Source organism: Chamaea fasciata, unplaced genomic scaffold (assembly GCF_029207755.1).
Source record: "Chamaea fasciata isolate MVZ Bird 193981 ecotype frontalis unplaced genomic scaffold, bChaFas1.0.hap1 SCAF_2, whole genome shotgun sequence".
Lineage (NCBI taxonomy): Eukaryota > Metazoa > Chordata > Aves > Passeriformes > Sylviidae > Chamaea > Chamaea fasciata.
Genome location: NW_027094087.1, coordinates 34362326 through 34388342, shown reverse-complemented (window position 1 = coordinate 34388342; position 26017 = coordinate 34362326). Strand labels below are relative to the sequence as shown.

At 42.6% G+C, this 26017-nt stretch overlaps 1 protein-coding gene across 2 annotated transcripts in view; it reads left to right on the top strand.

The window, feature by feature from the left end:
- ME3 (malic enzyme 3) overlaps positions 1-26017 on the top strand; it is a 117737-nt gene that overhangs the window by 51180 nt on the left and 40540 nt on the right. For both annotated transcript variants that reach the window (XM_066175656.1, XM_066175657.1), the window contains exons 2-3: positions 12971-13104; positions 14437-14586. In XM_066175656.1, coding sequence (XP_066031753.1) covers positions 12971-13104; positions 14437-14586 — 284 coding nt within the window. The remainder of the gene's footprint in view (positions 1-12970; positions 13105-14436; positions 14587-26017) is intronic.

The following is a 26017-nucleotide window of genomic DNA, read 5'->3' as shown; positions in this document are numbered from 1 at the left end:
AGTGATACATCCTGGAAACAGCAACAGCCACGAGATAATCTCACGTTCGTTATCACCTCTGCCACTTAACTTCTTTGCATTTTCTGTGAAAGAAAATCAGAAAGAGAGGGGAGAAAAGAAGCACGCTACATCTGTGTTGTTACAAAACAGTAGAAACTACTCTAGCAATGAAAATGCACTTAAGCTTGGAAACACTTGTGTCCAAGTGACTAGAACTCCCCCTGGCCTCTGGAAAGACTGAGTCAGCTCCAGGGGCAGTGCTGACCCTGAAGTATCCCGTTGGCTTCCTTCTGACCATTGCATACTATCAGAGAGCTGCACCAAAAAATTCCTCTGTTTACCCACACCAGTATTGGGACTGGGATTCCATCTCTCTGGCTCATAGGCTTTTGTCCAGCTTATGGCTTTTATTTACTCGGAGATGCTGCTGATGCTGTTGTGTGTGCATTCGTAAATAACTGTTCAGTAACTCCCTTGGGTACCGCTCAGCTTCAGGACTTCGCACCAAGAGAATCCTTAATTTGTCACAATCAGTAATAGATCAGTCAGTCGAAACTGCCAACCTCTTCTCCTGGGTTTGGAAAGGATGCTGCTGTGTGGCAGCAAGTCAGACACACTGCCAGAAAGGAAGTGATGTTGGCTAATGACTGACCTGAAAAAGTTAGCACTTCTGTGTGCTGATGGGACAGAAGACAAAGCTTTTTCGAGCACACAAAAGACATGCTATATGGACACGTACTTCTGACAACTGTGCTTTTAATGTGAGGAATAGCAAAGCAGAAGGTGACTTGTTAGGTTTTGTTCAATGCTAAACATAAGGGTAACCTACAACTTCAGAAGTGCTCCCTCACTCAGATTTTATAGATAGTGTGATAGCTTCTTACATCTGGGTTTCAGGCCCAGGAGGAAGATGCTGGACATGATAAAATTCCTCATAGCCACTGACAACTGGCAAAATCATACTGATGGTGAATTGTAGCCTTGTTTTCCCCAGAACACAGACTCTTGGTTTGGGTTGGATGAGACCTTAAAGATCATCTAATTCTAACCCCCTATCATGGGTAAGGATGTCACCCACTAGACCAGGTTGCTCAAAGCCCCACCAAAAGTGGCCTTGTACATTTTCAGGGTTGGGGCATCTACAGCTTCTCTGGGCAGCCTCTTACGGTGTCTTACCACCCTCACAGGAAATAATTTCTTCTTAGTATCTGATTGAAACCTGTCCTCTTTCGGTTTAAAGCCATTCCCTCTTGTCCTGTCACTACATGCTCTTGTAAAAAAATATGAATGTTATTCTAACAAAAAGTCTTCCTTACATCCAATTTAAACCTACCCTCTTTTAGTCTAAGACCACTAACTCTTGTCCTATCACAACAGCCCCTACTAAAAAGTCTGTCCCCATCCTTCCTGTAAGTGCCCTTTTTATTTTTAAAAGTCAATATAAGGTCTCCATCCAACTTTTCAGCTCTGACTATCTAGACATTCATTTATTTCAAACACTGAGAAGTTAAAGATCATTTTACATTTGCTTTACTCTGATGTTGCTGCATTACTACATATCAAAACCTTGTCTTCAAATCTGAGTTTGAGGGGTCTATTCCCGAAGATATGCTCTGCCTACAGGTCTTTCCTGGCAGGCCATGAGTGAAAATCATGTTAGCATTCCCAGTATTTGCAGACTCTGGCTCTGCCTCCAATGCTGCGCACACCACAACATCCAGTTTTAGGAAGGCAGGTATTATTAAGTTGAAACCCCACTTTGAATAGCGGGTTTGGAGGTTTGACTGGTGTCTCCTGACTGTGGTGCATGAGTGAAATCAATGCTTTACCCATAATCTTTACCTGATCACCAATATATCAATTTTTGGATAACACTTGTGTGTTCAAAGAGCCTGGACTGTTTGTTACTGTTACTGCAGGCACGTTTCATCTTTGTGTCTTTTAGCCAAATTGTTTCGGGTACAGAGGAATAGATGTTCTGCTGGAGGAAGGAAACCACTGCCTTGGCCTCACACAATACTTGTTTAAGCTAGGACAGGCTGGAGTAATTGAGCCGAGGTGGACAGGCAGCAGCCATGCCAACAATAATATTGTTTGCATTTTAAGCTATAGCATCTAATGGGATCAAGAACAGAAACAATTTATTTCGAAACTCATGTGAAGGTTTGCCAGAGGGGTGATTTACAGCTTCCTAGCAATAATGAACAGTTCAGCTGTCTTGACCAACATGTGGTCACGCATGTTACAAACTGACATAAATATTTCATAACATCTTGCTGCAATTGCTGTCCCACAGAAATGTTTGTTAAACAGCTCAAGGAATCAAAGGGGGTTTAATCTTCAATTTTCATCTCCGAGTAATTGTGCTTTCTCTTTTTTTTTACATTCTGAACTCAGATAACTTATTTCATACTGTCCTTGATTAAAAACAGTTGGAAGAGGAGGATGGGAGTTTCATTTTTGAACTTTATTTTTTAAAAAACCTCAGGAACTTTGTTAGGTATTTGATTTATAGTTTATAGAGCAGCGTGTCCTTTTGAAACTTGAAGTGGTTAAGCTCAGTCTTGAGAAAGTGATAAAAATTAAAGCACTTGTATGAAATTAGTAGTATTTTGTCACCTGGAATATTTGGACATAGTGTACTTACACTATGTGGAAACAATATAACTGAAATTTTGAGGAGCAAAGAAAGTGGAAAATAAAAGGAAGAATATTTAGAGGTCCTGAAGGGGAAGTTTGATAGAAAGGATGTATCATTTTGTATTGTGTTACTGTAGAAATTGCAGCCCAGATGCTTTGGTGTCAGGGCCAAATGTGCCAAGTGCTGAGCATTCAGCTGCATAGAATTTAGCTACAGCTCACATCAAGTTGTCAGTAAACAAAGATAGCAGGGAGGGTGCACACGAAGGTGATGAAAGCTGGAGACAGAGGGTGAGCCTGCATGTATGTGAGCACTTCATGCATCTTGCTTTTTCCTCTGTGCATTAAAAGGAATAAAAGTTTTGAAGTATTCAGACAAGGAGGACAAGGGGATGGGTCAGAGGGCAGTCACGATAGGCCAGCTACTCTCCTGGTGTTGCCAAAAGTAATTTGGACAGTTAGACAGCCCATGTGTGCTTAGGAAAAACATGTGCTTGGCAAAGTGACAGGCCCCTGAGGTCAGCATGGAGATCATTTTGGGACTGGCTGGAGGCTGGATTGGAAAAGGACATGCACTGGAGCTAAGTGTTTGTGTATGTGTATACACACACACACACAAACGCACACATATATTACACTTTAGCTACCTGTCAGTCTTAAAAAGGCATTCTGTGAAATGGAGCCCTAGAAATGCTGGAGTAAAGAGAGGAAAGCAACTTGCTTAATGCTTTGAGAGACAAAACCACTGGAGGGCTGAGTCTGTGGAAGGCTGAGAAGTGGGAAGAAAAGTATCACCATGGCACAGAGCACAATTAAACTCTAAGGTGAGGTGCCAAATGAGGACTGCACAAAGATCTCCAAAGGGAAGCTGGACACTCTTGAGGTTGCTGTATGCCTCTGGTGTGTTGCAGTGCCAATGGGCACTGCACTGGGGGGTGTTTTCTCTGTTGAGCCCCAGCATAAGCTGTCTGGGTTGAAGTCCATCCGTGACCTTGCCATGCAGGACTGCAGCAACAGTGAGGGAAAAGCAAAAGTTGTACAAATTACTCAAATAGGAAATGGAGGCTTACAGGGAAATCCTGAGGGTGCTCTGTGGTTACCTGCATGTTTAGTTGCCTTCAAGTGGCAGTTGTATCATTACATGAGAGCTCAGGGTGTTTTTTCTGGTGTGTTTGTTTTATTAAGATAGCAAATTTCTTAGTTAGAGCCTTGTCTGTTTCTCGTGTTCCTAATTATTAAAAGAAAACGTTGCCTTACTCTAGAATCCTTTATCTGAGAGGGTATCTGAATGTTTGTATTCATATCAAATGTTCTGAAACTGACATATGTTAGATCTCCTTGCACAGCTATCAAAATTGTGGTTCAGGAGCCAAGCCTGCTTCTCCTGGATTAGACAAAGATGTGCAAAGAACATCTTGTTCTGCTCAAGAAGCTGCTGCTATGGTTCCTTTCTACAGAACTTCGGTAGAAGCATCAAGTGAAGGGGGACAGTGACAAGGGCATAGGAATGCTACAGTGGAGGAAACATCTCTGATAAAGTCAGTAACAAAGCTACTCTTCGTTTTGTTCAGATTCAGCTTCCGTCCAAACTATTTTCTTGTGAAACAACTCATTGTATGGCTGAGGCAGTGCTTTTCAGTGGTGTTTAACCTAATACAGCATCAGCAATCATCCATGAACTGCAATCCAGCTCCAGCCTATGTTTGGGACAACCCCATTTACTAGGGTGGCAATAGCAAAAGAGGTACAAATTGCAGAGAGGCTCCCACCCACCAGACCTACAGCATGGTGCAGTTTGTGTGCAAGCAGTAAGTGCTCATGTCTCATTTTATGTGATTTACTCAAAAGAGACCTCAAAAGGAAGTTAGTGCTCTCAATAGCACCAGACACAAATTATATGCAACCACAATTCACATGATCCGCTGCATGTACAATGGGAGAAGTTTCCAGACATTGTAAAACTGGCTTTTAAAACTATTTTCTTAATGTTTTGGAACACATTTAAACCTTAAAATTGCCTTGATCTTTTTTCTCAGACATATTTGCTTTCAAATTGATGATGATGGCTGGTTTTCACAGGCTTAGGAATGCAAGCATTGTCATTTATGCTGAATTCTTCCTGTCTAGTGGCAACATTATATTTGGGAGAAAAGGGTGTCTCCAACATCACAGTAGCTGGAATACTTGGGTTAGTGCTTGGCAAACTGCCTGTAGAAATTCATTTTACCCTGCCCCTTTTCCTCATGAGAAGAAATACTAGTTTCCCCCTTAGCTGAGACATAGGCATGTGGACTATGAGCTTCCCATTTCAGTCCTGGACTAGCTCATTTCACTCACTAATTGGCATGAAAAGCTGTGACAGTTGTATGTGTAAAACTGTGGAATTATTTAGGGAAACTGGGAATTGAGTAGGGGAGATACCAGGGAGTCTTCATTTACTTTGGAGTTAGGAGTGGCCATCCACCAGAATCTGTGTGCCAGGATTACATGGGTTACTTCTGATAAGGGACTGAGAACTTGGGGTTTGCCTCAGGGTTCTGCCCAACAGCTTGGCAGTAGCCCAAAGCCTGATGTCCCCGTTACTGCTTGCTCCATCAGGCCACCCTTGTCTACAATATTTTGCCACACACGAGGAAGAAACCAGCAAGTGCTTCATGATTTAGGCTGATGTGGGCAGGAATGGTCTTCTGCTCTGTTGTTTGCATGCACCATGTGTCTCCCACCATTTGGGATTCTACGCTGCTCTATTCCTCCTAATGATTTCTCAGGATTTCTCTGGGGTTTTTCCTCCCCATGCCACCTAATTTTTCTGTATATGGCAGTTTTATTTTCCCAGAAGTGATTTTACTCTTCTCCTTTACCAAAAGACACTGCAGCTTGTATTTAGACACATCATGCATGTAAACACATTTGTGAATCTAGTCAAAATCAAAAGAAAAATCAGGCTTATCTATCCCTCCATTGAGCCAAAGAAATATTCCCATTAGCTTGCATAGAACTTTGTGAGGATCTTAACATGCTTTTGTGGGAAGAAGCGTGCCAAACAAGCTGTTCTTTGGGGAATTTTGTCTCATTCATCTTTTAAAAAATCTGTTTTTCTCAACACAAAAAACTTATTTGCAGACAAAACACATTAAGTCTCTAGCATGTAGGGTTTTTTTGGTTTTTTGGTTTGGTTTGGTTTTTTCGGTTTTTTTTCTTTTTTTTATATGGAGGACAAATTGCTGCCCTGGAGGCTGACAAACTGCAGGAAATCAAAATGAGTTCTCTACTAACTTTGGTATGGAGTTGTACTTCTGCAGTCTGAATTCACAATGCAGGGCTTGAGGAGTTCGGCACTGCAGTTTTTCCTATGGATTAATGAATAAATCCCTGAAGACAATTGTCCTAAGAGTTTTATTTGTTGAAGAAAACCTTCTGCAGCACATGGGAACAGCACACCTTTGCTCCTTTTTGCTTGGGACCCTGTCACATCTTGCACCAGGAATGTCCTCACCAGGAAAGTGTTTACTTCTGTGAGATTAAACTGTGCAGGATCAGGCCCCTCTGGAACAGGGGCTTTGTCATGTTCCAGTTCTGCTCAGCCTTACATTGGTGTAAATCAAAAGTCACCGAGAAGAATAATAGAAATGTAATTCAGTGAAGAAAAGTTACTTGCACAAAACAAAAGAGTTCCTGGTAAAACCTCATTAATAGTAGGGACAACTTATGTTGTAATTGAATTAGAGGACCTCATTAAAGATGGTTCCCCCAGGAACTGAAACAAACACAAAGTTGAGTCGCTTAATTATCTTTGTCTTGGAGTTTTTAATAGTGTTCCCAGGCTCTGTGGGAGAGGAAGGAAGACCAATATGAAATTATTAGAAATCACTATTATATCATTTTGTAACAATGGGGATGGCTGTGAGTGAGGGATTTTTCAACTAGCGACTGTGAACTCAGAAAGAGGAATAGGGACTGTGAGAAGAGTTTGTAAATCAGTCAACAAAAGCTTTTCCCAGCAACAATTGCTGAGAAGACACAGAGGGGATTCTTCTTTCCAAGTTTTAGTGATGCCTTCCCCATACCCAGAGCATCACAGGTTTGGGTTTTTCCTAAGCTTAAGAGCACAGACACATCCAAATTAAAGGTAATGCAAAGATACAAGGCTTTTAAAAGGAGAAAATAAAGAATTGCCCCTCTGATGTCCCTCCTTCACTCTTTTTTTGCCAATAATATTTTCAATACAGCTTTTCCAGGGTGAAGTGCTTGTCAGTCCATCCACACCAGGAAGAGACGCTTGAGTAGCTGAGAAGGAGCACTGTGGAGAAGCTTAGCAAGTCAGCTGGAGTCAAGGAGGTCACTGTAGGATCTGATCTCTGTAGAAAAATCTTTCTCTGTGTAGAAAATGGATATTTTCTGCTATTGCTTTCTGCTCCCCAGCCCATGTGCAGTCTCAGTGGGGATTAGTTGGGCTTCCGGTGCTGACCCCTTATGGGAGGAACTTTTGCTTGCAGATAGTCAAAGTACATCCCTACCATAAAACTGGACATGAGCAAATATCTATGGAAAACACATTACAGGAAAAATCTGTATAGAATGAGCTTGTTAAGTTCCCTGACTATTAGGTCTTCCCTAGCCTGGTTGTTAACATAGTAATTGTAAAGAAGTAGATTAACTGCACCTGCTCTTGCAGCCTGCAGTGGTGATCCCTGTGTGTCTGTATTTCCCCCGTGTGCCCTTCCAGCACTGCTCTAGTCAGACTAGGAAGTTCCCAGTTCCAGGGACTGTTGCCAAGGGTTGGAGATGTTCACTTGTTTACTCAGTTCAGAGACTGCCAAACCATCTTTCATTTGCATGGATGAAGGATGTGGTCCCAGAAGTTTCCTGAGAACTGCAGCTGGAGTCCCAGCATCACAGAGGGCAGTGGCCTGGGACTGTATAAACTGCATGAACCCCTTGGTCTGGTCATCCAAGAAGTCCCACAGTCCTCTCTGTGCTGTGCTGCTCATTGCTTTCTGGAGCACATACATAGGTGCAGTAAGCCAAGGCTTTGCTCCAGAAAGATGCTTAGGAGCTGGAGGTTATCTGAGTTACACCAGACTCTGGATATTCTATGCTAGGTAAAGAATAATTCAGCCCTTGATTAGGCACCCAGTACATTAAAAACAGTTTTCTGATGCCATAGGAACTATCATTTGTGTCTTTATTCCCACCTAAAGAAGGCGGATCTATAACAAGTAAATTATAAACACAAGCCTTGCCAGCATTTCCCCTGCTGTATCCAGCCCTGAGTGAAACACCCCTTTCTCACTCTAGAAAGTGCAGGCAGTGATAAAACTAATCATTATCTGTGAATTGGCCTTCAGTTTCCAAAATAAGTGGCTTTTATGGGATTGAACTGCAAAGAGAGACCTACCACAGAACAGACTTGGTGCTGTCAGCAATAAGAAATAAGAAAATAGAAGCATTTGAGGTTATTTGCAGTAAGCTTTTCTCAGAACAAAACCCCTCACTTAGCCTCTATGTAGCGTGAAGCCTTGTGGGCAGCTGATATTTTTGCCTTTGTTTTTGGTTAGTGACATAGCATCTGCCCTCTCCATGCCAACTCATTTCCAATACATTTAAAATTGAATTGGAGCACCTGGCTTTAGCTCTGCAAGGTTGTGGCTCATCATCTAATCATTAGACCTTTCAAGACCAGAAAAAGAGAGGTACAATATGGCTTTCGGGCAGTCTTTAAAAAATCCAAGTCTAAAAGCTTTAATCTTAAACATAGCAATACCTCAGTGAATTTGAGCTTTTGATCTGGGGCAGAATGTGTTTCCAGGTTCATTTCACGCTGTGCTGTTGCAGTGAATATAACCATCTCACCATGGGGTCCTGCTCCTAGGCCTTCACAGAAACTTCAGAAAACAGCCTTAATGTTAGAGCTGGCAATTTCTGTTCTGCTCCCAACCCTGCCATAGAGGCACTGGATGATGGACAAGCTTTGTACTGAAAAGCGTTTTGGAAATTTAACTGGTTGTGAAAGCAGCAAGTTTCTCGTCACACGCTTGCAATTGCTCCAGTATGAAGATGCTTATACTTGTATAGCTCACTCAGATAAATGCAGAACTGCAATTAATGCAGAACTGCAGTGAGTTAGAGATGTTGTGTGTCATTGTTCCCATGCTTAGCCTTGGACTATTAACAACACGACTGTGGTTGGGTTTAAACAGTTGGAGCTGTTGGAGCAGTTTGAGCTGCTCCCGGTCTTGAGGGCTGGTTGGAGATGTCATTCAGGCAGAGCCCAACCCAGAAAACAAGAACAGGTTACTATAGTGGCCATTCAGGCTGTCATTTCTGTAAGGCATCATGGTACTATTCTGAATAGAAATTACCTGAAATGGAGAAAGTTTTTCTTGTATTGGATGTGTGATCATTTGATGAAATATTAAAACTTCTCACTCTTTTATTGTGTGGAAAATCACTGAAAGGACTTTATTTCCTATTGAAAAATTACCATAAGAAGATTTTCAGTGGTTGGATACAGAAATGCCTAGGATACTATGTTTCTGCCTTTTCTACCCTTTTCAGAAGAGGTTCACTGCTGGTTTACTGTGTTTGCTAGCTTCATTTCTGTTCTAGGGTATGAGCAGGGGTCAGGTCTGACACCTGGTTGGCCAATCTTTGATATGACTTTCTCTAGACAAGCAAGTAGAGTATTTACTGACAAGTATTTCCATCTCCTATTATCAGTCCTCCATGTGCAAAGGTCACAGGAAGTAAACAGTTTGAAATCGTATTCTTTTTTACCATTCATTGTAGATAAACTTTGACATTTGAAGTAACTGTATTTTCTGTGTTATGATATAATATTGGCAATGTAAAGCCAAATACTGATGCAGAGCTGATGTCCAGTGTTGATCTTAGTCTAGTACTTCAGAAGTCTCCAGCCTGGAGAATGCAGATGATTACAAGTTTTCTGATGAGAACTTCTTTCTTCTTTTTTAATTCAGAAATGATGATTTACAAAACCTCAAACTTTATCTTGTGGGAGCGTACCAGTTCTGCTATGAAACTCATTTGGGGGAAAGTATCTTATGTCCAGGAAGGAAATTGGGTCAGATATGTCAGGCATTTCAGCAGAAGCAAGCATGCCCTGGGTACAACATTTAACAACAACCATGGAGACTTTAATGCTGTTTCTGGGCTTGGCAGCAAATTCCTGACCTCCTGCCTCCCAGGCAACTGCTGACTCCTCATCTGTTGGGTGGAAGAGGAACAGTTTCTCTCTGCGATGCTCTTACAGCAAAGATTTTTTTAAATACTTGACTCTATCCTAATTAAGAGCAGAAAAAAATCCTATGAAAATACCTGTGAGATAAAGATTGTTTTCAGCTATTCTGGAGGCTGAATAACTTTTCTAAAATATGTGAAGACTTTTATTTCTTTTAATTTGCGCCAGTGTGCCTTTTACTAATCAAAGGAGTGTCACAGTATGTATATACAAAGCATGCATCTGGCAAACAGGAAAATTAGTTTCAGTCCTTCTCTCTGTCCTGGCACAGACAGGTTCCTTGGCATTGCTGATAGTTTGACAAACATTTTTGCCAGCATCTGCACCACTTACAAGTGACTGGCTCTTCCAGCAGTTCATTCCTGCAGCCATATGTCCCCAGTGGCTGTGCCCAGATTTGCGAATGTCTGTGGAGCCATCTGTGGTGTCATCAGCCAGGGGAGCTGCTCTGAGATCAAGTGACATGGTTATTTTTAAGCCAGGTATTTCCTCTTGCTGATTAACTATGTGACTGGGCACATGCATATTGGCACAAGCACTGGGATGGCACAGGGATGGAAGCAAGCAACAGGAATAGGGGGAAGCTTGCCAAAGACAAGTTCATCCAGATATGTCCTCAGTTTTTCTCTGGCAATGATAACAGTTATTTGTCATAGAGAAATGTTAAATCCAATTTAACAAATTTAACAGCTATGCAGCCGTAAAGCTGCTCATTAATATTTTGTCAAGCCTGTGTCTGTGTGCTTGAGTAGATGTCGTTCAATAATTACAGATTTTTAATATTTCACTGCCAGCTGTTTATCAAGATACAAACCAGTTTGTTAGCTACAGGTGAAGTTTTCGTTAGGATTTAAGCTCCTCAGACACTCCTGAAAATGTTTTCTGCCATCCTGCTGTCTAATCTGCTATCCGCATTGCAGAAATACCCTTAATTAAAGACTGTTATAATCTCCTTCACAGACTGCAGAATGCATTTACCGTTGCTGTTCATCAGGCTGAGTCCAGCACAGGGCACTGCTGATGGTCTGGAGCATCAGCCCCTGCATGCACCGGAGCATGACATGCTCAGCTTTCTGCCTAGGAAGCGTGTCCTGACCTTGTCCTGTAGGAACAGGATCATCCTACAAAGTCTAGCAGTTGAGCTCCAGCTGTGGGACAGTGTCAGTTACTAAATAAGACTTGTGGCACTTATATGTGCTACTTGTATTTAAAACAAAAGGTTAGCAATGAGAACGCATCTTACATGGCCTGTCTGTCTTCTGCACCGCTAATATGCCATTAATAAACTGTGTCTGGTGGTAAACTAGTAGGTAACTGAAGTGGGTGAGTTGGGTATACTGTGCAGTATCCAAATAAAAATCTTTGCTATCTGGAGGTTAGCAGAGGTGAAGGCCCTCTGCAAGAATGGCTGTGAGGATGATCCAGAGAACTATCGACGTGTCAGCATGACCTTGGTGTTGGGGAAGGACATGGACTAGGTTGTCTTGTGAGTCATCATGAGATATGTGCAGGACAACCAGGGGATTAGGTCCAGGCAGCATGTGTTTGTGAAAAGCAGGCCCTACTTGACCAAGCTGATCTCCTTCTATGACAGTGGCCTGGTTAGTGGATGAATGAAAAGCTGTGGATGTTGTCCACTTGGACTTTAGTAAAGCCTTTGACGCTGTTTCCCACTGCATTCTCCTGGAGAAACTGGCTGCTCATGACTTGGACGGGTGCACTGTTTGCTGGATTAAAAAACTGGCTAGATGGCTGAGCCCAGAGTGGTGGTGAATGGAGTTAAATCCAGCTGCTGGCAGGTCACCAGTGGTGTTCCCCAGGGCTCAGTAGCAGGGCTAGTCCTGTTGAACTTCCTTATCGATCTAGATAAGAGAGTGAAGAGTACTTTCATTAAGTTTGCAGGTGACACCAGGTTGAGTGGGAGTGCTGATTTAATGGAGGCAGGAAGGCTCTGCAAAGGGATCTGCACTGGCTGTATTGATGGGCCAAGGCAAATTGTATGAGGTTCAACAAAGTGAAGTGCTGGGTCCTGCAGGGCCAATGACGTCCTGGCCTGGATCAGCAATGGTGTGGCCAGGAGGCCCAAGGCAGGGATTGTCCCCCTGTACTCAGCTCTGGTGAGGCCACACCTCGAATCCTGTGTTCAGTTTTGGGCCCCTCACTGCAAGAAAAACATTGAGGGGCTGGAGTGTGCCCAGAGAAGGGCAACAGAGCTGGGGGAGAACCTGGAGCAGAAGTCTGATGAGGAGCAGTTGAGGAAGCTGGGGTGTTTATTGTAGAGAAAAGGAGGCTCAGGAGCCTTGTTGCTCTCTACAACCACCTAAAGTTGGTTGTAGCCAGGTCGGGTTCAGTCTCTTCTCCCAGGTAGCAAGTGATATAGCTAGGATGAGAGGGGACAGTCTCAAGTTGCAGCAAGAACAGTATTATTGGATATTAGGAAATATTGGTAATATTGGATATTGGGAAAGATTTCTTCATGTGAAATGTCATCAAGCATTGGAACAGGCTGTCCAGGGAAATGGTGCAGTCACCATACCTGAACGTATTTAAAAGCCATGTAGATGTTGTGCTTATGAACATAATTTAGTGGTGGACTTGGCAGTGCTGGGTTAACGGTTGGAACTGATGATCTTTGAAGTGTTTTCCAACCTAAATGATTCCATGATTCTACACGTGATATGATTTGTAAAGGAGTATGATCGTTGTGCTTCCAGGAAGGCCATGGCAACTAGTAGGCATGAGCTAATGAAGTAATATAAGAAGAGTATGAAGTGAAAGAAACACTAAGAATTTTGTTTCTAATAAGTTTTTGACACTATGAAGTCAAAAACACTAAAGAAATAAACCAAATTCAGATGGCAAAAGAGAGTGAGTCATTAAAGCACTACAGGTGTTTGATGGCTAATCCAGAAGCTGCAGGTCTGGGTGGTCTGGACGCCACATTCCCTGCAGGGCAGGACTGCCTCCAGGCCCTCAGGGGCTGCATGCTGTTGCTTGCTTTCTTCTTGGATATCCTAGCTGGTAGTGCATATTATGCCATTTGAATGTGCCTTCCTTTTTTCTTCCCAGGGAATGGCTTTTACACTTGAAGAAAGGCTACAGCTGGGAATTCATGGCCTTATTCCTCCCTGCTTCCTGAGCCAAGACGTTCAAGTCCTTCGTGTGATGAAAAACTTTGAAAAGCAATCTAACGATCTAGACAAGTATGTCAAAAACATCTTATTTCCTCTCCCTTCCCCCTTTACTTTTTGGTTTTTTAAAGCCTCAAGGAAAAATTTTGGATTCTGCTTCAATGTACACATTTCCCTATGAGTCACTTTATTCCAGCTGTCCATACTCTCCAGCAGCAGAATCATAGAGTAGTTCGGGTTTAAAGGGACCTTAAAGATCATCTACTTCCAAACCCTCTGCCATGGGCAGGGACACCTTCCACTTGACCAGGTTGCTCCAAGCCCCATTCAATCTGGTCTTGAACACTTCCAGGGCTGGGACATCCACAGCTTCTCTGGGCTTGTGCCAGTGCCACACCACACTCACACGCAACAATTCCTTCCTAATATCTAATCTAAGCCTACCCTCTTTCAGTTTGAAGCCATTCCCTCTTGTCCTCTCAGTACATGCCCTTGTAAAAAGTCCTTCTTCAGCTTTTATTTAGACCCTGTTTAGGTACTGGAAGCTGCTAGATGTCCCCAGCACCTTCCCTTCTCCAGGCTGAACAACACCAGCTCTCTCAGCCTGTCTTCACAGGAGAGGTGATCCAGCCCTTGGATCCTCTTCTCGACACTCCTCTGGACCTGCTCCAACAGGTCCACTGATGTTACTTTTTTCTACCACTACATTGCTGGAGAGCTCTTTTATACTTTGGGTAAAAGAAAAATGCAGAGCATTGAAGATAGAGTGAACACATGTAGTTCATGTACCTATCTGTATGCTCCCCAATACATTCACCAAAACATTGGATGGAAGAACAGAAAAAAGCTGTCAGAATGTAGGAAAAAATAAAAAGAGAACAGAAGCAATATTGTTTTGGGTAATCTTTCTGAGTTTTCATTGCATTCAGTATTGTTCATCAGAGTTACTGATGGAAGATGCTGTTTGATTCCTGGTGTGATGACAGTAGGGTTTGCATCTCCATCTCTCTCAGGTGCCATTGATCTGAGGACTGAGGCAGCAGGACTCTAACCCTGTAGACCAATTGCATTGACTTTTCTGTGTCACAGATACCTATGTTGATCTTGAAAATTATATACTGATAGCTGTGTGTGATGCCTTTTGATGCAAATTTCAAAATTCTAAGATTGTGCATGGGTGTGACGTCCCACTTACTGAGTTTTTGTGAGCTGTCACTGAGGATGGTGGAGCTGGCCAAGCCCTCTGGGAAATTTTGCTCCAAGTACCTGCTCATGATGTAGCACAAAGGAGTGTCAGGACTTGGGAGAACTGAATGCATACTGAGTGAGCCAATGACTGCTTTTTGTGAAGCTGTGAACCACAATAAATACTGATATATAACTGGGTTTTTTTTTACTTTAAAGGTATATTATTCTTATGACATTGCAAGACAGGAATGAGAAGCTTTTTTACCGAGTGCTGACCTCTGATATCGAGAAATTCATGCCCATAGTTTACACCCCAACAGTTGGCCTGGCTTGTCAGCAGTATGGTTTGGCTTTCAGGAGACCACGGTGAGTGAAGAGACTGTGTTGGCATTTTTTTTTTAAATTTCATGTGAATGTTTCTTTTGTATCGACACCATCTTTATGTGGGTGGCCCAAAACATCTAAAACTCAATCCCTCATCAAAAAGTGAACCAGCAAGCAGCTTCATGTGTGTACATTTGATGATGAGTTAGGGAGTTGAGAATAGCTCTGACTTCTTCCTATAAACAGTGAACAGAGTGGTTTTGTTCTCAAACAGTGCTGTACAGTCCCCGAACAGCTTGCTGAACTTAGGGCTGCACCCCTCCCCATCTGCTGTCTCAGGAGCACTGAGTGCCCTCTGCAATGCTGTTTGAGTAATTGTTGGGTTTTGGATACATTGTGCTGATTTTGTATCCACATCCACAAACTACCCCGCTAGAATCATCTTCATAGATGATGCTCTGCATCAGTGCCTCCCTCTCCTGCTCAGAACAGTCACTGTATAAATTCATGCAACATTAAACACTCTGTACCATGTTGGAAGACCCCATTCTGCATAATTCTTTTTAATGATTAATGCTTAGATAAATCCCTTGTTAGCTTTCCAAAGTACAGTTTAACCTAGCCTGAAAATTCAATGGTACGGTTCGGTTTTCTTTGCAGGTTTTTAATTTTTTTTTGTCCTTGAAATGTACCAGTGGTCAGATAAACATTTAAGCTTTTGCTATAGAAATTTGCAAAGTAAAGGAATGAAATAATACCATTTTCAAAGCATTTCACAAGCATGAGGTTTGACTGCAGTTTCAGCTGAGAGTAGTGTTACAGATGGGGCAACTGAGGCAAATTCTACTGAGTCTAGGTCACAGAGAGTCCCTGAGGCACACCTCAAAGACATAAGGGCTGGGTAGACAAGATAATTAATAACATTTTATGCATAAGATTATCTTGGCAAACATGCTTGCTTCCTGCCTGTCATGAAAATTCCTAATAAAGCCAGTGTATTCCTTCATATGAACTGCTCCTCAGGATTGGTTTTTGGCTTGTGTCTCTGCCAGGTAATTGTGTTCTGTGCCCTGATGTGCAGCTTGTGGATATGCTGGGCTGTGGTGAAGTCATTCATCTATCCAAGCCCTGATCTTACCCCTTCCTCCTTCTCAGTGTGAGGAAACCAGAGAAGGATCTGCTCTTTGTATACAGGGAGAACCCTAACTTCTTCTGGGCATGAATAAAAGATAAGAGAGCCCAGATTGTGTCTCCAGGTGTTGAGCTGTGAGCACTGTCAGGCAGAGAAGGGCACGCTGCTGGTTCTCAGTTAATCAATATTAATGCCGCAACTGCTGATTCTCAGGTAATCAATATTCATGCAGCAATTCCTGCTATACACCCACTGTGCCTTTGCCTCCTGGCTGCCTTTACCTTGCAATAAGTTAAAACAATATTTGGGAGCTTCACTTTTTTTTCCATCCATTGTTATCTTCAGGAAACCAGGGATGTCTTTCCACGTACTGAACTCTTTCTGTAGTTGTTTCTGTTGGAGAATTCCCCTTCCTGTAACTCACATCTTTCTTGTGTTTTAAATCCACATTATTTTACAAATGTGATAGGAATGTCTGTTCTTACAGTCCAGCAGTTTTGCTGCTAAATTTGGGCTGGGTCTTTTCTGGATTCCAGCCCATGGCTTCTTCAGGAATGAGCAAATGACCATGTCCTTGGTACACTGGATTTCCTGTGCTGGGGAGTTTGTTTCCCTGAAGATACAGAATGAATTTCAGCCTAGCTTCAGATTTGGTTGTGATCAAGGTTGTTTTAGCAGAAGAACATTTTTGTTGCGAAAAGAAAAGAGCTGTTGTATCATGTGAAGTGATGAGACTAAAATGGGAAGTGTGTGTATTTGCTATTTTTTTCAATCTGACTCTTACTGTCTTGGAGTGTATATTTTCTGTCCTGGAGCATATTATGTACATTAGGAATTGGCCTGCAAGACATAGCTCATAGGTAAGATGCCAATACTTCTGCTAAAATCTCCATTTTAAAACCTCACATTGTGCTCCAACATGGATGGATGTGCCCATATAGCACAGCTTATTGTGCAGTCTGTCTGTGGCCACAGCAGCAGCAACCTTTGGACACAATTAACTTCTTCCCCATGCTGGGATCTTTCTCAGCCCCATTAGAGCTTGGCTTTATACTTGAAGGTTGAGCCTGGAAAGATTACAGTACATGTAACTTGCTTACAAAGCAGCTCTTGTGCATCAGCGTCTAAAAACAGTCCCAAGATGTCCAGCAGGGCTTCTCTCAGAATCGTTTATCGGAACACATTTATCTATGTTTACATGACTGCCAGTTTTGTTTGTCAGATACTGTTGTTGTAATTGCAGGACTCGATGCCTGTTTTCCCTATCTTAGTCTTTATATACAAACCCTTTAAGGGTAAACCTCTTTAACCTGCACTTTTATGGGGCCAGTGGACAGAGTTCACCTTCCAGGTCAGGGCTCCAGCATACTCCCTGCTAGCAGATTTATCTGCTCCAAATGGAATAAGACACCTGGTGTTCTTTTCTTTCAAAAAGCTATCCAGCCAGCAGTCTAAATGAACAGGCTCTCTATATTTAACAGTAGGAAAGAGTTACTAGGAACAAAAACACTTGCAAGCATTCAACTCTTCTCATGTTTATCTATGATGCCCAGTTTCCCCACTTCTACTGGTGAGCCAGGCATAGCTGATGCCCCATCAGGTTCTCTGCCTTCCCCAAACTCCTACTGCCTTTCTCTTTACTAGTTGCTTTAAATTCTTCAGGCATGATATTTTTTTTTCCATTGACCTCAGACTTCTTCCTATGTAATTAAGCCTCAGAGGTTTACAATGACTGAAATAGAGGTGGAACCATAGAATTTACAAAAATTACATCCAGCCACTGTTGCCTAAGAGCTATGAAGTTTTTGCTGGAAGGTGTCTATGTCGAATACGTATTTCCCTCCTATCTTGTTTTCCAGCCAGTTCCCTGGTGCTTTAACAATAATTGTTTATTTAAAGCCAAGTAATAAGGATTACAACCTTCAGGCTAAAGTACAGTTTCATTTTGATTTTTTGAAAGAAGAAATATAAATTATTATGTAATTTGTAAGTACAAGTTAAAATACTGAGCTATAGCACCTCTTTTGCAGTAATGATTAAGAATCCTATCAAAACCTCTCTTCTTTGATCAAACCATATTAAATAAGCACAAAAGAAGAGTACTATGTCCAAAGAGAAGTCTTCCTAAGCACAGGTCCTGTCTGCAGCTGTGGCCAGTAACAGGAGGAGTACAGGACCAGGATAGGCAAACATGCTCACTTCTTGGGGACATCTCAGGTTAGGCTCCTTCTCATTTTGTGTCTTGTGGTTGCAGTTTTGTTATGAAAATCCACTGCTCTCTTTGACTCACAAGTTCTGTAATAGTGATGAGGGGACCCAGATGTATGCACATTGTCGAGGCCAAAGGATGTAACTGAAAATAGAGTCCCAAGGTGGCAAGACTTGTTTCATCTAAAGAATCTATCTGTTGCAGTGTATGATGATCAAGGGTGATCCAGACTTAAGGGAGATTTCTTGCAGAGCTGTACAGCTTCAGATCCTATGTCTGCACACATGCAACTTTGCAGTCTGTCTCCTGCATCCCTGGCATCCCTTCACTCCTCCCTCCCACCACCCCTGTGCCTCCACAGATGTCCATGCTGCTGTGTAATGACGGTTCAAGGATAAATCTGGGCAGATCCAAGTCCTTTTCTGGCCAGGCTGGCAGTAATCCAAATAGCCAGTTCACTGCCACCTGGACAGGAGCTGTGCTGGCGTGCTGAAGCAGAAGCAAGCTGCTCAGGGCATGGGGAGGGCAGGTTTGCTTATGTTCAGTAGCAGTGATAACAAAACTGGTTTCAAGCAAAGGATAGGCTATCCTAGGTACTAAGGAATATGGGCCTTGGAAGTGTTTGCTTTTCAAAGCCCAGGAACCCCTTATCCTCATCAGAAGTTGGGAGAAGGAAGGAATGAAATGTACCAGAGCAGGGCTTGAAACTTGGAGACACTGACTGAAGGAAGGAAGGAGGAATCTTGATTGTTTGGTCCAATTAACAGAGTCACCATTTCCTTAGGAAATCCTTCTAACACCCCTATAAGCTTTCAGACTGTGGTTGAGAGCCCTTTTTGATTTAGAGTAAGGATACAAAGCCTCTACCAAAAAAAAAAAAAAAAAAAAAAAAGTGCATTGTGGTATTTTGATTTTTTTTTTCTCTTTTTTTTAATGTAAAATGCACTTAATAAGTACCATGGGGGTCCTTAGGGAGCACAGGACTGAACACATACAATGCTATTTAAAAGGTATGTTTTAAGCCTGAGGATCTCTTTTAATTGTGACAGAGTCTTTGAAAGGGACTATACTTCTTCACAAAGAGATAGCAAAGATGAGACTTAGAGCACGCAATCACAGGGTTTTATTTCTTCTGTGATGGTGAGGGATAGTTATTTACAGTGGCATAAGATCACAGTCTCTCAAGACACTGGTTAATTCATAAACATAGTGGTGTTTGAAAGTATAAAGTTGTCAGCTGCTCCTCAAAAGCTTTTGCATCCCCTGAGAGTAGGACTGTAGAGGGTGGTTTTATCACCATTGGAGAAAGGTTATGGGGACAGAAAAAACTTGCTTGCCTAAGTTCACTTTTCTTTTCCTACAAATGTAAATATCCTTGAGAACTGCTTGCAGAACAATGCAAAACATGTTGGGATTAAGCTGAACCTGGAGAAAGATAACAGGATGCAGATGGTGTGAAAATTAAGTCTGACAGAATAATGATCTGTGTCTGATGAAAAATGAGTAAATGAAACATCAGTCAATCTACAGAATTGTCTTGTCAGCAGGTCTGGCGCTAATGAGTGACTTTTTTTGTGGTGTTGTGCTGTCTGAGCAGCAGGAGGGAAAGTTGCCTGCCATTTCTGGACACTTTAAGACCAAACCAAATGGAATTAGAACAGAAGTGTAAATGCCATAGACTTGTCCCTAACCACAGAATTGTCTCCATTCCCTCTTCTATAAAACATTGGAGACTAGAAGTGAGTGGGAAGACTGGGGTTTGGATTATTGTCCTGAAAGTTTGTTTTGAGACCCCTTTAGACAATCTGTACTTCTTGTGAAAACACCAGTCATGATAACTTCTCTCGTTGCCACCAGCCTGGTTCAGCCTTCTTCCAGAGGCAGTTGAAGTCAGTGCATGGGAATAGGAATGTGTTTAACAGTGTGTTTAGGTAACATTGCCACAGCCACCCAAAGACTGGTCTTGGAACTGACTGAAGGGGAGGGAAAGTCTGTGGAAAGTCTCAGAGAGACCATGAGTAGTGAGGAAGCCCTGAAGAGGCTGTCAGGCCACATAGGTGGGAGACAGTCATTGGTATGGGACAAGATTATTGAATGAGGGGGCTAAGACCGTGGTTGGAATAGGTGAAGAGAAAGTAGCTCATGCAGAGGGAGCCCAAGGCTGCTGAAAATGGCTCGGCCTGTTTGGAAGTTCTGAGAGCTGGCAAAGTAATTCAAAGGCTCCCACTGCTCTCTCTCTCCCTACTTTCTTCAGGCAAGTCTTTTTAGCATGCTCTACCCCTGTTCTTGTCCCTGCTCTGTTTCCACTTTACTGAAGTGTTTTTCAAAATGTGGAGACAAGCACAGATTGTTTTGTGGGCATACAGAGAGAAGAGCTGGTATGTTATTCCTGACCTGATGTTCCATGCAGGCTGTAGAATGGGATGGACACTGTTGGTGTTGCAAGGCTGTAACACATTTTCTACATTGCAATGAGTGAAAAAGAGAGTGAAAAAAGACTTAGCTCTGTGTTTTCATTAGAAAAATAGTCAGTGCTCCTTGTTTCATATCTCCAATCTTCTCTCTCTCTCTCTCTTCCTTTCCCTCCCTTTTCCTTTAATTTCCTAAGAAAAATGTGTACACAGTGGTTCTAACAGCCATGAGAAACTTTTATGGGCATGAGGTAAAACATCAGGCCCACAGAAGTTAACAGCAAATCTCATGTTAATTTATGAAGGTCAGGCTTTCCGCTCCTGTCAGAGGTGATTTAGATTTAAGTCTGTTGAAATTCCCTGATTTACCAGGAGAAGCTCGAAGGAAGAGGTGGAGTTGTCCAAAAGAAATAGGTTGACCTGGTGAAGGAAATACAAGAGAATGTGTTCTCCTTTGATCTGGCATAAATCTATGCTGCTGCCACAAGAAACAGCCCCACCTCAAACAAAAAATGCCAAAGACGGAGGAGGGAGAAGAATTATTTAGAATAATGAATACCAGGATGTCAATTTCAGGGGAAATGATGCTGACTATCATGAAAACCTTGGACAGCAGTATCCATTGGGCTGTGGAACAGCCATGGATCATGCTCATAAAGCCAACCATGTCCTGGGCTGCATCCAAAGCAGCATGGCCAGCAAGGCAAGAGAGGTGATTCTCCCCTCTATCTGCTCCAGTAAGACCCACCTGGAATGCTGTGTCCGGTTCTGGGGCCCCCAACACAAGAAGGACAGGAACCTGTCATAGAGAGTTCAGAGAAGGCCACAAAGACGCTCAGATGGCTGGAGATCCTCTCCTGCGAAGACAGGCTGAGAGGGCTGGGGTTGTTCGGCCTGGAGAAGGGAAGGTTCCAAGGACACCTTATAGCACCGACAGTACCATGAAAGCTGGAGAGGGGCTTGCATGAGGGCATGTAGTAATAGGATAAGGAGCAGTGGTTTTAAACTGAAAGAGGGTAGATTAGATATAAGAAGTTTTTGACTGTGAGAGTGATGAGGCACTGGCATATGTTGCCAAGAGAAGCTGTAGATACTCCATCCCTGGAAGCATTCAAGGCCTGATTGCATGGGACTCTGAGCAACTTGGTGTAGGGGAAGGTATCCCTGCCCATGGCAAGAGGTTTGACATGATTATATGGTTTGCCATGGTTGGATTATATTTAAGGTCCCCTCCAGGCCAAATAGTTCTGTGATCCCATGATTCTATGACCTGATTATGGAAGAATTCGTAGAAAAGCTGCTGCTATTTTCTGTATTTGCTGTCATTTATGCAAAAGTTAGATTTTTTAATTAGGTGGATTCACTCAAAGTATACCAAATTATATTTCATTTATCTGGAAGCTGATTTCTTTAGTATTGTCAAAATAATCTGTCTTTTCTTTGTCAAACTTTGTTCTAATTCTGTATTCACTCTTGAGGCTCCCTGCAGTGCGCTTTAAAAGGGAAGGTGTGGGTCCTGGAAGAATTTGCACAGCACAGGAAGGAAATATAATCAGGGTAGGACTTAATTTAACTTCTCTGGGATTTTTGATCCCACCTTAACCTCTGCACTATCAAGTAAAACAGAATACATTGTGTGCTTAGCAGTGAAACAGATAAGGGCTCCTTGGACAAAATCAACTGAGCAACAGCACTGATTGACCATCTCAGTGTGTTACTCTTTGTAATCCTGTAATCTTCCAGTTACTGAGATACTTCCAGGATCCAGCACACAGTCCGGTGTAGAATGGACCCTTCAAAAAGACAGAGGAAAATCAGGGCCAAGTCAAATTTTCCTACACGTAGAATTGTTTTTGAACAAATATCAAGCCCCTTGAGCATGATGAGCTTAAATGCAGCAAAGGTTACTGAATTTGGGAAATGCCCACACTTGCTTGTTGGTGGAATTCCTGGATGGTGGAAACTTCTGTCTCACCTCAATGCCTAGTCTTCACCCAACTGCATCTGTGAATTTATTTGCGGGTGACGGAAGGCAGTCTGGTCTTCTCCTCTCCCTCCTGCACCTTAACAAGAAGGGAGATCTCGGGTAAGCCAGAGTCACACCCCATACTGCAGAGCTGCTTGGCTCTTACCCAGTCCTTGGCTCCAGCAGTCTGATCGTTACACAGACAGAGCTTCTTGGAGGTCCTCCTAAACAGTATTGAAACACCACTGCTGGAAAGGACACTGGGAAATTTGGTCAAGTTTTAAAATACAAGGAGGATTTAATCCCCAAATTATGCTATGACTTGGCAGTTCTCTGGTTCAACCAGAGAACTGAGTCCTGAGAACACAGAGTAGGGGAAAGCAGCTCATGACAAGCCAAGAGCAACATGGGTTTGCTTGCCTCTTGCCTTAATCCTAGAATGTGGATACCAGGGATTCACTGGGGACCTGATTCCTACCCTCTGCCTTTTCACATTGCTTCATAATGACCAATGACAATAGATACAGAGCTGGTCTTTCTCCATCAGCTTCCCCCTGGAGATGAAGAAAAGATATTTATTCTTTAGGCTGATGCCTGACTAGCAGGACCAATAAATCCAGGACTCCTTCTGGTTTCTGTCCACTGTCCCCTCACATTTTGTATCTGTGAAACCTTATGTTCCTTTCCACATCCCCTTCATCCTTTTTTCATATCCACCTGTGCTTCACCTTAGCCACCCACATCAGCTTGTCCTCCTCCCCTTCCCTCACCTCTTCCATAAGGAGCAGTGAGCACAGCTTTCAGTGCTCTGCTTGCTGTCAACTGTGATTTCCTATCTGTGCCTTTTTGATCCTGCCCCATAACCATTGCTTTTCTCATTTGGTTTCCTCTACAGCCACCTTTTTTCCTCCTTGTCTCTGCCTTCTGTTTATTCCTTCAGCCCAGGAAAGCTCTAAGGCTTTGCTAGCAAGGGCTAAATAGGTACTAGAAGAAGTACTAGGTGGGAAGCAGCGCATGTTGTGTGCAGCTGCAAACTGTGTTTTTGGGCAACTGTCAGAATAATTGTCAGAGTAAGGTTTCTGTTCCCCTCCCCAGAGTGGTGAGGACGTGAACCCCTTTATCTTTTCTCTTTATCTCAACAGTAATTTTCATAAAAGGGTATGGGAACAAACATCTTTGTGACCTTTGCCTTTCTGATAAATTTGTTGAAATGACCTAGCAGGTGAGAGAGGACACAGTATAATTGCCCTTTTCCTGGGGAAAACAAACAAACAAACAAAAAAAAAGCCCTGCTAAAAGTAGTGGTGGGTGTTAATAATCTGGCACATAGGAGATGGATCCAAAAGCTTTGCTTTAGCCTGTGGTCTGGACCTCTGGACCTTCCTGGTGTGGCAGGGGTTGGACTATGCCAATGAATGGGAAGAGCTACAGCTTGCACTCATATGTGCTCACTTAAATCTCTCTGTTCCTGATCTTTGGCAGTTTCCTACCATTTAGCAGCTTGCAGTCCCTTGGGATCATGGAGATTTCCCAGTGTGGGTTTAGGAGGGGCTGTGTGGATAATGAATCTTTCATTATTGTACCTTGGAGCCTGCATCTTCTGGCTTCCACACTGAATTTTGGATTTTCTACCTAAAATATATGGTGGCAGTGTTAAGGACATTTATAGTGGTAATGAAATTATTCATGTCTCAAGTCATTTGCAATTAAATCTCCTAGTGAACTTAAATTATAGATATATTGCCTTATAAGTCTCAGAATAGATTTCACTAATATTTGATTGTGCTTGGTTTCTGTTATTTTTTCATAATTACCATAAGGTACCTGTCAGCCGCTACAACTTACCTAAGAAAATTACCTAAAACAATGAAAATTTATTGGCCTTTATTATAAACAAATCTGAAAAAAAAGCTGATGAATCATTGCAGAGATTTTGTCCAATCTGATGATTAATTGTACTGTATTTAGACAAATCAGTGCATGCTAGCACATACTTTCTCTCCAAAGTCTGTAGCCCACAGGCGTTTGTAATCTCAAGCTCCCTAAAACAGCCAAGCAATTTCAAAGTTTATTTTGTTGTTCTGAAGCCTTTTGTCCTGTACTGGCAGAGACCCGAATCAAAAAAGTCAACAGTGGGGGTGCAGCTGGTGGAAATGTCCCTTAAGGCTCATATTGCTCAACCTGTCAATTTTGTATATGAGTTTTGAAAGTGAAAATAAATGAAACCAAATGTAGGCCCTTACTGTAACCACATTTTATTTCATTTCATCTCTAGCACAGACTGGCTTTAAATCCAGAGTGGCTCCTCCAGCCTGTTCCTCTGGCACAGCAGTGAGAGTTTTCTGTGGTTAGTACACAACAAAAGCCAAATCCATCAGCTGATCCCTCCCTCGCGTGTGTCCGTTTTGCAGCCTTGGGCAGCCAAAATACCTACCAGTCAGCTGGACTTGGGGCATAATTCAGCCAGACTGCCAAGAGCACAGAGCAGCATGCAGTGCAGTCAGCATCCTTCCACCGTGGCAAGCCAACTTGGTTTTTCATTTCCTGAGTGTGAAAATAATTTTGACATGTGGATTTCAGTGTTACTCTGAGATGGTCTTGCTCCAGGTCTTCTGAGAGCATCATGCGTTTGTGTAAGGGATGGCTCTGATCACTGCAGAAGGTCAGCTTGTGCCATGCCTGTCAGAGCTGTTTGCTGCCCAAACTCACAATTCACTGTAGGTTTCTGGCTGCTTCTCACAACTTTTTCATGGCTGTCCAACGGCAGCCTGGTGCAGGCTGGGATGCTCACAAAGATCTGACTCATCTCGTTTGTTGCTTTTTTAAGCAATGATTTCCCATGGACTTCCTATGTCTTCTAGGGGAAGTCCAGGCCAAATTAAGTTAAAATGTTCAAGGACTTTTATGTGAGTAGAATTTCATCACCTTCAGGTTGTAAGTGGAGACACTTAACCTTTATTAGTATTCCAAGAATGAGCCTTTCCTATCCAGATAAAAATGCTTACTCATGATGCCTGCTTGTCTGGTATAAATATTGGGAATATGTGCATTTTCTTAACGTTAACTTACACAGTAGTTTTTATCGTCTCCTCACATGTGGAGCAAGTTCCCCTCATAGCACCCAAACTAGAAGTAAATAAGTGCAAAGAAAATTGAACAAAGCCTGAGTTTTGCTGCCTTTAGTCTTGCAGTTCACTGAACTGGTATGGCAGCACACACACAAGGAGCCACACTCTTTGAAAGGACCTTTCCTTGGCTGCCTGAGAAGTGTCTGGAGAATTAGGGACCTTAGCTTCCATTTTAATCTACTTTCCCCCATCAGTTCCTCTTCTTAGGAGCAAGTAATTATATAAGGCAAAGCCTGGTAGCCCATTAAAGAAGACACCTGTTTTCTGAATAAACAAGGCTGGTGGACTGGTCTCTGTGCAGAAAGCATGTGAAAATTGCAGCTGAGGTTTTTTGTGTTCTTCCTGCTGTATACCAAACCCTGAGCAAGCCTGATCATTGCAGTGTCAGTAAATATTGGATAACGCTGCGCAAATACGTTCCTCCCTTATTGAGCCAGTATCTTATTCTTCAGAGAGAAGTCCTTTGGAGGAGTGAGCGAGGAGAAGGATGAAGCTGCAGTAGTTGAGTGGGAGGGGTTATGTTTTTCAGCTCCTGTCAACTTAGGAGTTTTTGAGGTCCTTCTGGTCATCTCTTTTCCTCCACAGATCATAAATATGCAATCATTTTCAATCTCAGCTAGTAAGGGA